The following is a 13,255-nucleotide window of genomic DNA, read 5'->3' as shown; positions in this document are numbered from 1 at the left end:
AGACCTGTAACCAGTGCGGTAAATTTTCCAATGTGTTTCTCCAGGTGTTTTCCTGATGTCAGCATCAGGAGAAAAACCATTAGCCATCAACTTAATAGCCTGCTTCATCAGGTCTCAGTTGCAAGCCACTGACTGCCGGTCTCTTATTTCTGATTTAGTTTATGTGTAGGTCATCCCACTGAGCAAAAATGAGTTCTGGGTTTCTCTTTGCTAGAACACCACAACTCTTTTTTGACCATCATTTGTGGCTGATCCTGACTTGATTCCAGTTTAGTAAGGGGTTTTCAAAACATTTAACAAGAATCTTTTGGGCCTGCAATGAAAACAGAAATTGTGTACAGTAAGTCAGGAGGGCTTGTCTATGATTTTAGAACAGCTGACTTCACTGAGGCTACAGCTGCATCTTTAGTATTATTTCCAGTGAAATGCAAACACATATAAGTATAGACAAAGTAAGAAACAGTGCTAAGGATAGGTGTTATTTCTGTCAATGACATGACTGACTACCCATAATGGATCTGGACCAACCAAAGTGACACCATCAGAGAAAAATTCTAAACGTAGTTTTTAAAATTTTATATGGTACTTTTATATTAAGCAGTTCTTCATTTGAACACATTTGTGGATTCATATCATAAACATCTCTGGTTTCAACTATTCTTTAATGGTTGAATGTGATGTGATAAATCAGTATGCGACTAAATTCACAAAAGATATATTGTAGTTGAGAGATTACCTAAAAACTGTTATAAAATAAAAAGTGCCCATGGAATTTTATTACATTTTATTCTATCACATATTAAATAAATTTCAATGTTTTAGAGGCAAAATAAAGCTTAAAATAAAATTAAATATAGACTTTATTGCCATTGGTAGTGTGTGTGGAAGTTATTGATTTTAATTCAACGAGGCTGAAAATCTCATCTGTAAAGAAAAAAATAATCAAAGCATCTTTTCATAGATAATCCACATTATTAGCTTCAGAGAGTGCACTAAAATAAATGATGGGATCAGTAAAACCAAAAGAAATGAGCTACAGTAAATAGCATTTATTTCTATCTATCAAAAAGATTGGACACATACAATTTGTGAAATAAACATTTTGAATTAACATAGTTCCAAAAAAATTCACATAGTTTACCCAAAATAGTTAACATCATTTCTTAAATTTAGTGCTTAGCCTTTGCCAAAAAAAAAAAAAAAAAAAAAACTATTCAAAATGATTAAACATCCAATGTGCAAGATTACATAAACATGCCAAAATCCAACTCTTCTTTATTAGATAAGCTATTATCTGTGATTGAGTGTGACATATTAAACGCATAATTCTTGGTGGGCCAAATTAAGCTGCAATCTACTGGGTTGTTGCATTGCAATCTGTGGCTAATAGTGAGCAGTGACCAGTCTGCACCTTGTGTGACTGATGAGTACATTTGATGCACCGTTTGTTTAGTCTAATAACCATGTTGCAGAAATGTATTTTATTGCACTATACTGGCTCTGTGAGTTATTCAACTGTACACTGCCTGTTGAACATTTGGCTGGAAGTATACATATCTGATAAGCTGTTCATTTACATTATATCCAACACAGAAATTACTTTTTTATTTTTGTTGAAACACATATGTATGGTAATCTTGTATATAGGAGTTAGATTGCTGGGTACTTTTTCCCTATGATAAAATGGTAAAAAATTGATTGTCAGTCTTCCTTTTACTTACTGAGGGGGAACCAAATAGAAGCATGATTTTTACGCAAGTCTAAAGTCCATGCAGAAACTCATCAATATGTCCAGTTTCTGGTTGTATACCCTCATGAAATAGAACACTTCAGAACCAGCAATCTTTCAGTGAGTTCATTGTAGGGTAAAAAAAAAAGGGAATTAGAGTCATAGTGATTTGAAGACAAACTTAAACTCCTCCCAGTGATATTCTTCTCATGGAAGCTGACCCCCTACCAAAATACTACATTGGTAACCAAAGGCTCCTCATTATCAAGCATTTGGAGAGTGGTGACAATAGTTTGAGAAGAGCTATCACCTGTTCAAATTATTTACCAATTACAAGAACCATCAAGACATCCCATCAAGTGGTATTCGTCAAATCCTTTGACCCTGACTCTGACCAAGAAATAACTCCCTGTTCCAATGGTATCTCCAGCTCCACCTCATTAAGCCACAGAGGAATGTATCTAACTCTTTTTTGTGGGGGCCCTGACTTGGGACATAGACAAAGAAATTGAGATCTCTCAGACAATGTAAAGTGGGGAAAAGAGATTTGTGCCAACCAATTTGTGCCAATGAGGCCATCATTATCCCAATGTAGACCATATTTGAAATCACATGAGAACAATTCCTACCAGGCAGAATACCACAAGTACTAGAGGCCTAGCTTGTTATAGGACATTGAACTCATTTTAGCCTTATCTTAATTGTTCTTAAATTACATTGTTGTTTTGATTGCCAAGTCCTATATACAGGTAGTCCCTGACTTACAATAGAGATGTGTCCTGATGACCCTTTGGTATTAATATATCGTAAGTAGATACATGACCTAGCCTACCCAGGAGTCTTAAAGAATAGTGATCAGTATGGGGTAGATTAATAATTTAACAAATTACAATACCTAATCTACCAAAATAGAACAGTTTACACTACCGTAATGTATAAATTATACAGTATATATATATATATATATATATATATATATATATATATATATATATATATATATATATATATATATATGTATGTGGCAGTCGATGCGTGGACAAACGCTGGTTTGTGACTGGAGTTCGTAGCCAAACAGGCTCTGTTTCAGTGTTCAGCAGCACTGATAAAACAGATATACAAGAGTGAAAAATTGGGCTTTGAAACAACCAAAAGACAGAAAGAAATATGCGCTCTAACAGCAAAATAGCAGAACTCTGGTTACCGCTGGCAAAAGTATGGCATCTAACAAGGCAGGAGATGCGTACATCCTGGCATCATCCAACCGTATCATACAAAAATGTTAATAGCGCAACAAAAATGTAAATACTTTTACAATATTTTTGTAAAGATAAAAAAATCATGTTAAACTCGGGGACTACCTGTACCTTAACTTCCATCTGTGCCTTACATCAGATCGTGCATCCTTCAAACTGTATGCACATTAAAAGCAAGTGTTGCATTTTATCTTAGTGATTTAATAAATCCTGGTCTAGACACTATTAAAACCCCAAAGAAATCAAAGAAATATCTTTAAAAGTCAGGATTAAACTAAACAGAGGTTATTTGCATAATCTAAATTGGGGAGCCCATTTATTGCTGCATCCTTCTTTGAATGCACCTAACTTTCCTTCTGTAAATATTGACAAAACATTTAGACTTAAGTGGGTGACTTTGAAAATGGCCATTAATTAACAACAAGCAAAAAAAAATCTCCAGAGAGATTTGGACATTAACATCACTATTAACATAACCCTTAGACCCCCCCTTTAATACACCACCCTCAGACACTCAGTCCTGCTCTCTGTAATTAAGCCTGTATGCCTGAATGGTTGCACAACACACACATCTTAATCTTAATTTGATTGCTCTGTGAGTGTGTGTGTGTGTGTGTGTGTGTGTGTGTGTGTGTGTGTGTGTGTGTGTGTGTGTGTGTGTATGTGTGTGTGTCTGTTGGTAACAAAGACTGTGGAGAGTTCTATATTTCTGAAGGGCCCTTCCGATCATGATACCAGGCCTTGAGTATTAATGTAAGCATGGCGTGAAGACTCAGAGAATCAGACCTTCAGAGCTAAGAATTAGTGTTATTTTTCCTTTTTGACCCAAATAGATGTAGGATAAATAAATAAATGTTAGGATTTCTAATATTTTCCGCTCATGCAAATTCCCACAGAGAGTGTGTCTACTGCTAATGAGGGGAGAAGAGCCCTGGATGTTAACCTCCTCTGACTTATATGGTGTTAAACTCCTCTGACTCCTCCACACACCCTCATTCACAACCTGTTTACCCTTAATTATCCCTGCTGTTCACAAATACACACTTCACAGCAGTTGGACGCTAAGTGAGAAAGTAGCAGACTAATGCATAACATTGACATGCTTTTAATTTAGTTTTATTTATCATTTATCATTCATAAGTTTTGTACTTTATATAAGTAAGGACAAAATGGAAATACAATAATAGCTATTTCATTTTTTAGATGTTTCTTTCAATGGTATTCCCTGCAGAATCAGTGGATCATATTTAGTCATATTTGCATAAAAATAAAATACATTTCGCATTGAGGTCATGTGAGAATTGTTTTTTTAACATCAATAAACCATAAATGTCAGGAATATACATATTTCCTCGCTCATGCATATTCCCAAAGAGAGGCTCAAATTGCAAAAGCAATTCAGTCACTGTGTAAAAAAAAAAATCTGCCTGGTTTTATCTATCATCTACAGATGCAAAACCTCATTGACTGGCAGCACTGTGCTTCAGGGCTTTTCTGTTATCACATCCATACTGTTATATAATTTGGTAAAAATGACTGACTGGTAAAATCCAGAAAACCTAATATATCAAATATAAGGTTATTATCGATGTTTCTTTTTAATAGAGACAAAAACAAACTAAAGTTGACAGCCAGAGGATGTAGTGGTAAGGTAATATTCACGTTTGTTCTCCAACATCAAAGCATCAGTATGTAACAGTCAAAGGTACTACTCACATCCCGATCTTATATGCAGCTAGTTTATAACTCGAATCCTGTGTAGGAAGATCATTACTCTGGTAAAATGACTGTAGAACAATATAATATTGCAACAACTATATCAATGTAAAACATCTACATCAATATAATATATAATATAAATGTAATATTGTGCAATATCTACATCAAGGAATCAGTCATGTACTTAGAACAGTCTACAGCTGCTTGGATTGACCTTGTCTTATTTCTATAGGTTTTACAAATATTATTCAATGATCATAAAGCACAATCTATTAGGCACTATCATTTTCCAATTGTTTTATTATAATGTATTATTAAAAATAAAGCCTTTTTTTTTGCCAATTCACAGCAGCATTATTTGAAGATGGATCATGATTTGGAGCCAATTTATACTGAGTTCAAAACAGCGCAAGCGCCGTGAAGCGTTAAGATTTAAAATTTGCATATGTATGACACTTTGAATCCGAGCTAATCGACTGTACAGTGACTTTTCGTCACAAGCTGACTTTCAAAATACTGAAGAAAAAGTTAAAGTTTGTTAATAAAAACAGCAATTGCAGCTAGGCGGCCATGGCCAAGGAATAATAATAAGAAGAAGAGCTGGTCTAGATTACCTTATATGATTTTTCTTTGTTTTAATTTTGACCTTAGTTAAAGTTTAATTAATATGCACAGTTAAGTAAATATGTAAAAGTACTGATATGTTTTGTATTAATAAAAACTTTAGAAACTATTTGTTTCAAGTGCTTTTTATTCTTTTTGAATGGTGGATGGAAAAAGGGAGATATATAATTTACCTAGGGTTTCCAAATGTCTAGAACCTGCCCTGCTCCAACCACAAAATAGTCAAATGTTTCATGTATGTTTGTAGCTACAGCACACTGAATTGCCTTTCATTTCAAATTTTTAATTTGGGGTACATTTTCTGACATCGACTGTCCTATTGCTTCATGCTTATTTTCCACAGAGACAATATTGGACACTACAGAGTCTACAGAGGTTGGTGTTTTAAGATATCCTGGAGGCATCTGGTAGCACTGTGGACAATTGATCCAAAATGCAAAGACCAGATTTCCATTGCATTCTGGGAACCAGAGCTCTACCTAGTCACCTCTCAACTGGATAGTCATGAGATGTGCTGTACTTCTGGTTCATACTACAGAGAACTGAAGCTCATATGTCAGTATAATTAAAGCTGTTAATATGAAACGCTCAGGTTGCTCTAGGCCATCGTTTTAGTCCAGGCAATTTTTCTTAAAATATTACAAGTGTAAAAGGCCAAGAAACACAGATCTTTAAGTCACCGATTTTTGCCCTTACTCCTCTGGTAAGTACAGTGAAGGTACACAAGTCTATCGATCTTAGTGCATTGTTGTGCTTTGAAGACTTTCTATAATTTATCATTTTCAGTGCCAAAAAAACTCTTCAAGGACCTTTTATATCCCTATCAGAAGCTAAGGTGTCTCTACCGGTGGAAAAGAAATGCACTGTGTATCTTAAATGATTTTTTTTTTTCATTGACTGGCGATTTTTTAGAGAGCTGTTTAAATTTGAAAACCTTGATAATAATTGTATCTAGAAGCTGTAACAGATTCTTTTTATTTGTTGTTGTTGTTGTTGTTTTTTTTTTTTTTTACTGTTTTTCTATTAATTAATTTTGTACTTTTTCATCTAATTTGTAATAACTTACATGTCTTTAAACTTTGTGAGCACTTTCAGGAGTTTCAGGAGATTTTCTGTCACACAAAACAAACTGCTTGTCTTTACAAGAGACAAATAAACATCTGATTTATCTCTGGCACTGTTTCAATATGTTGTAAACATGCATCCAATTTAAAAAAAAAAAAAAACAATTTTATTTTCTTAATTAATGAGATTTTAAACTGTTATTAAATTTCAATTACATTTTTGGAACCTACAAAAAAATTAATCAGGCCTTGTTAAATTTGACTAAGGATCTTTTAGATTCTCGAAATTATGCTCTAATAATCATACTAGACTAGACATATTAGACTAGAGTACTGCATTGACAATCAATCACAAGATCCTTAGAAGCACTTCAAGAACTCAGTGGGCTTTATTGTGGCTTTATGTTGTAATACTGAACTAATATAAAGCCATTCCAAGTCATAGGACCTTAGAAACAAACCCCCACCCTACATTACTGACCCGATCAATCTCTGTTCTGCCCTGATGTCTCTAATGTTTTCTTATTTTTCTAATTGGCTATTCCATGGTCCCATCTGAGGTATTGTAGTTTGTAGTGTTTCAATGCCTATGTCTGTGTGATGCCTTGCAATGGTATGTACAGTGCTCCCCTGGAACTTGCAGGGGTTCCGTTTTAAGACCCCCACGAGTTCTGAAAATCCGTGAATTTTGGACGCACCCCAGCAGCTCCTATGGTACCCTAATATATTCATCTAGACATTATGTCACTTTAACACAATAATGTGTTTTCAAAAATTGTATGAATTTTGTTAGAGAATACATAGTTTAAAATGTTATTCCTAACGTTCCTGAACATTCTGTCCCGCTACAGAATCCAGAAAATGTTAAAATAATCCGCAAACATTAATCCATTAGTTCGAAATGAAAAATTCTGAACTGCAAATTATGGGGCGTGGAGTGTACAATAAAAAAATCTCTATAAATGATGCATACGTTTTCCCTTGACTGAAATATACAGTATATATCATTTATTTTTATGTTCAATTTTAACTCTAGGCTTTTTCCATACACTTATAATCAATTCAAAGGTTGTAATAAAATAAATGTCTTTGTCTGCATATATCAATACAGAAAAGTTTCCATGTATAGAATTGCCTGTTAAAATAATAATAAAAAAATTCACAATTTTTTAGCCCTACAACATGAGAATGGACAAAATCGACAAGTAATAAAGGTCCCTCTAATTACAAAAATATAAATATACAGTAAGTTTGTGTACTACAGTACATCAAAAGTATTTTCTTCATAAAATAAACCTTCCTTAATTAATATCACATATACTTTCCCCACATAAAATATTGTCCATTACTGTATAACAATATGCTTTGTTATTGTGAATGTCCAAATTCAGTGGAACCTCGGGTTACGAGTTTAATTGGTTCTATCACTTTACTCTTAACCTGAAAAGCTCGTATCCCGATAAAAATTTTCCCAGGCTTCTTTGTTGGCGGCATGGTGATAGGAATACGTACAGTATTTAAAGTTCAGTAATTCCACACTGTTAGAGCGACGAGCGGATGTGTATGTGCTGCACGAGAGCGCAGCGAGAGCACGTGGCGATACGTAAAAAAACTAACCTGCCTGCGATTTTTCCGTGCGCAACGCTCGTATCCTAAAAAATGTCTCGTAACTAGAGGCAACATTTTTTATGAATTGCGACTCTTAACCTGAATTTTACGTATCCAGGGGCGCTCGTAACCCGAGGTTCCACTGTACTTTTTAAATCTTTCGGCTAAGCATTTTGATACTATTTTATAGTAGACTCAGGGGTACAAGCCGTCAGGTTTTTCTCTAACCCCAATGCTCCTTGTTTTGTGGAAAGTAGTAAAAGAAAGTCTCCCTGACAGCTCATTAGTAGTTGGCCCCACTGCGAGCATTTCCTAAAATACATCATAAATGTCATTGCCTAGTAGCCCCCAAAAGTGTTTACAGAGTGTTTTGTATAGAGGTAGTCAATCTACTCCTGGAAAGATGCTGAATAGCCTCTGAAAGCGAATTTCTATCACTGAGTTCTAGTGAAGGAATCCTGGAAGTAACTGTTCTGTTCAGTTATAGTACTATTAAATATCTGATACCTTTCAGCATAAAAGTTTATAGCATTTTGCCCTACCTTTCCCTTCAACAGATTCTTTGGTCTAATTAGTAAAACTGAAATTGGCTTTATTGCTAATATTACTAAGTCTGTGTAGTAGAATTGCTTAATGCAAATATACAATCTCAATATTTAAGATTAATTATAGTGAAAATTGTTATATATTGTTTTACTTTTTATGATTGTTGATTGTCCCAGATTTGTCGATTATCATTATTTTAACATTATCTCTTTAATTTCTCCAAAAATATTTATCCTACTACTTACAGTACATCCAAGTGATTTGTCCTGCAGGGAAGTTACAGTAGTGTAAACAGCAATAGTGCTGTACTTGTAGTGTTTTAACATAAAAATCTTTTAATGTTTAAGTTTATTTTGATTATGAGAGAGCTTACTAGATTGTGTATCAATCATTTCCCTATAATTACATAATGTACATTTAGTGCAGTGAAGTAAAGTTACAGTCATCGCCAAGTGTTCTTTTATCACCCCCTTTCATATTTCTGCCATGCATATTTCAAAAGCTTCATTTAGGAGAAATAAAAGAAAATTTAAAAAAATTGCAATGAACAAATACACAAACAAACAAATAAATGTCAATTAAGAAATTTTGAATAACAGGGGCACAATGACTTTTGATATGCTAACTGGGTCAAATTATATAGAATTTCCTTAAATGTTTTAAAGAATATATTTTTTATTATTTCACACAGTTAATTTGAAATTGTCTACTGAGTTTTCTGCCATTGCCATTGGCCATGACTTCACACCAGCCACTGAAATTCATGGATTTGCACCTCAGTGTTCTCTCAGATTAGTTTTAAGGTTGCCATTTTTATGCTAAGGTTGCCGTTTTCTTGATGCATCTGCATATTTCCTGACAGACACAAAATGGATGCAGTGGAATATAGTGCTTGCATGACCAAAAGAAGCAGATCTGGGAGTACCAGAGGCAAAAGCTCTACTTTTGTTCTCACTTGGGACCTCAATTTATCACTCCGTTAAACAAAACTGCACACCACTGTGCAATACGTTCTTCTATGTTGGAAAATCTTCCATTTGTTCTTGAATCATCAAATCAACTGCAAATTTTTTTTTTCTCAATAGCAATATCAGTATACTGTAACTTTGAGTGAGCACAGTCTCTACTGTCATGCTGGACTAATCAGAATGCCTGTCACTCTCAACTCTCAACTGTGAGCTGCTTTGTAGCAGCCAGTGCCTCAGATGATTCATCGTCAACTGCTGTCGCTATTTTTAGAAAGACACAACCTCAGTATTTGCAGAATATTCGGTAGAGTCGCTTGCAGTATCACAGAAACCACACATAATATACTGTAATCCATTAAACTGTAAACTGAATAAACTCTAAAGGATTTTGTGGCCTCCTCAGTTACATGCTAGCTCCTACTTTCTGGAAAGCACAGATAATGAATTAGTTAATTGGAACTGTTCATATGCTGACCATTTCGATAAAGAAATAACACACAGAAGTAAGCCTAATTTAGAAAATCCCAGTTGACCCTGCGTGGTACTAGGACAGAAACTATGCTTGTCTCTTGGTTTTAGATTCCCCAGATATCCAATTTACTTTTCCACTCTTTGTGTGTGTGTATGTGTGTTTGTTTTCTGTTCGCTTTATTCTATTTCAACAATTTTCCATCAGTCTTGCCTCTCTACCTCCAGAGCTCACCTTCACTTTCAGTCTGTGTCTCCTTTTCTTAGTCAGTTCCTGTCATATCAAACCATAATTTAAAAAATAAAATAAAATCAGCAATCAGACCATCCTGGAGTATGTGCTAAACTGCTTGCATGGCAGTAAATTTTCTAGTTCAGGCAGTTATGGCTTACTGGACAACTCTGTGATGAAGCTGAAATAGGGATGTGTACGGATTTTATACTGATATTTTTCACAGTGGATGATGGAATAAAGGGACACACTATTAACTGCTTGGTTTTAATAAATCACAATCAGAGAAGTGTCCTCACTGATTGAACAGCATATAACTTAAGCAAAGTAAGTTTTGACTAAATGACAAGCTACTACTCAGGCTAGCTGTACCGTAAACCATATGCAAATGACATTATCATCAAGATAAATACTGTCTTTCTAAACATTATATAGATATCACTTACTTCTTATCAGTGCTTACAAGGCTTTAAGTTGGGATGATCAGGAAAATGAAATGATACATCATTGAAAAAAAATAATTAAATTGCAATCAGACCATCCTGGGGTATGTGCTAAACTGCTTGCATGGCAGTAACTATAGTAAGTTGGTGTATGTAGACATGTTGGCAGACATGTCTGCTTAGTGAAAATTTAACATTTAATTTTATTTCTTATCAAAGAAACAAAATAATCTAAAGATTTAAAGATTAAAAAAATCAACTTACTGAAATTATCCACTCTTTCCATCAATAATAGACATGTCTTATACTTATCAGGTATTACAATGCTTCAAGTTGGGATGCAGGGGATGATACATCTTGCTTACAACTTGTTGACACAATTCCTAAAGCAATCACATGATCTAACAAAATCTATTTTCTGGATCCTCAAAAGTCCATTTAGGCAGCTTGTGTGAGGGATCTGTCAAGTCTTATCACAGGAGATTGTAATAATAATACCCTTTCTAGTAGATGTTGGAGGGGTGTACAGACACTTAGTCTACAAAGTTTCCACTCATACACTATGAGTTGACAACTTGGTGTTAATCTGTCAGTGAGCAAAAATGCCTCTGGTAGATACAATGATTGATATTCTGATTATATCATTTCCACCTACAAACTCTAATGGTAGACCTGGGTTAAGCATTTACAGAGAGACAGGCAGGTATTTACCGCTGTGAGGAGGATGTAACTGTTTGTGCAGTGGTCTGGGAAAAACAGGAAAAATGAGTTTTATATGTACAGTGAGGAAAATAAGTATTTGAACACTCTGCTATTTTGCAAGTTCTCAGGATAACCAAGGAGTGGCTCTGTAAGAAGCATATCAAGGTTCTGGCATGGCCTAGCCAGTCTCCAGACCTAAACCCAATAGAGAATCTTTGGAGGGAGCTCAAACTCCGTGTTTCTCAGCGACAGGCCAGAAACCTGACTGATCTAGAGAAGATCTGTGTGGAGGAGTGGGCCAAAATCCCTCCTGCAGTGTGTGCAAACCTGGTGAAAAACTACAGGAAACGTTTGACCTCTGTAATTGCAAACAAAGGCTACTGTACCAAATATTAACATTGACTTTCTCAGGTGTTCAAATACTTATTTGCAGCTGTATCATACAAATAAATAGTTAAAAAATCATACATTGTGATTTCTGGATTTTTTTTTTTTTAGATTATGTCTCTCACAGTGGACATGCACCTACGATGACAATTTCAGACCCTCCATGATTTCTAAGTGGGAGAACTTGCAAAATAGCAGGGTGTTCAAATAATTGTTTTCCTCACTGTAAGTGTGTTAATTATAAACTGTGTGTGTGTTTGTGTTTGTTGTACCTGGTGGCAGATCTCATGCACCACCACCATGGTGAGCTCCATCTGGTAGGAGAAAGAGGAGACTTCTGGATCCAGCAAAATCTTCTGCTCAACAAACACACTAAGTCCCCAGTTCTCCATCGCTGCATACGGGTGTTTCGGCACAGCCAGGAGATCTACACACACAAACACCCATAAGAACAATGTTAAGGCCAGAGGCTATACTTTGATGTCATCCTAATTTTGGATTTCCTCAAAAGATTTTCTTCAAAAACTTTCAAGCTAGCAATCATGAATAGCAATATTACTTGCACTAAATGTAGGCCACCAAGTAAAGCCAAGTAAAGATTTACACAGTCGAAATGAATCAGGTGTAGTCATTACATTTTAATTTGGGGTTCTATTAGACATTGTGTATATGTGAAAAAGAAAAAATATTAACATGGAGAGTTCAACATAATAGACCCCAGAAAAGGTTTAGAATCCATATGCAGGACAGTGTTATGGAAAGTACAGATAAACAATTTAATATCCAAAACAATACACTATGCAAAAGTCAAAACACAATCAGGTATCAACTTGGAATCCTAAGAGTTGGCAAATGAACAGGCAATGGGTAGAGATCAGTTGTGTTATCAGGGCCATACGTATACATATTCAGAAGTACATGTAAAGGCGAAGTAATTCAGAACGGCGTTTCCGTTAAGAAACAAAAAAATTTGATAATTTAAATCACCATATTCAAACACTCATAAACAGTCATTTTACTTTGGAGTTTTTAAGAAAAGTAAAGGCAAAATCACTCCAATCATCACTGCATTTTTAACCATGTTCCACATTCAAACACTCATAAAACATTTTTCTTTATAGGTTTGCTCAATCTTTCAAATTATTTTTATTTACAGTGTCCCTGTCTATTACTCTCTTAAATTTTATCTCATTTTACTGTGGAGTTTTGGAGAAAAGTAAAGGCAAATCACTTAAAACCTCAGGTGCATTTTCAATCATGTTCCACATTTAAACACTCATAAAACCTTTTTCTTTGTAGGTTTGCTCATTTTATATTATGTTACGTTCTATTTTCACAATTTACAATAGCAGGGCCTGCATCTTGTATTTTTGGCTTGTTGTTTCTGATTGCACTTTAACCCAAAGTGGGTTATAATCCCAGAAGGGTAAATAAAGTTTATTTAATAAAGTTAAAACTTAAAAAAACAAAAAAAAATTTTGTCATATGCAGATTGATTTTAAGCAGGCG

General features: G+C 34.7%; 1 protein-coding gene across 3 annotated transcripts in view; it reads right to left on the bottom strand.

Annotated features, from left to right (window-relative positions):
• The window catches only part of LOC124400999 (thyrotropin-releasing hormone-degrading ectoenzyme-like), a 223,774-nt gene that overhangs the window by 93,986 nt on the left and 116,533 nt on the right, over positions 1 to 13,255 (bottom strand). For all 3 annotated transcript variants that reach the window (XM_046872859.1, XM_046872862.1, XM_046872860.1), the window contains one exon: positions 12,019 to 12,173. In XM_046872859.1, coding sequence (XP_046728815.1) covers positions 12,019 to 12,173 — 155 coding nt within the window. The remainder of the gene's footprint in view (positions 1 to 12,018; positions 12,174 to 13,255) is intronic.

The sequence above is a fragment of the Silurus meridionalis genome, chromosome 18, assembly GCF_014805685.1.
Source record: "Silurus meridionalis isolate SWU-2019-XX chromosome 18, ASM1480568v1, whole genome shotgun sequence".
In the NCBI taxonomy this organism is placed as follows: Eukaryota; Metazoa; Chordata; class Actinopteri; order Siluriformes; family Siluridae; genus Silurus; species Silurus meridionalis.
The sequence above is the reverse complement of the archived record's forward strand: the minus strand, read 5'-3'. Positions and strand labels throughout refer to the sequence as shown.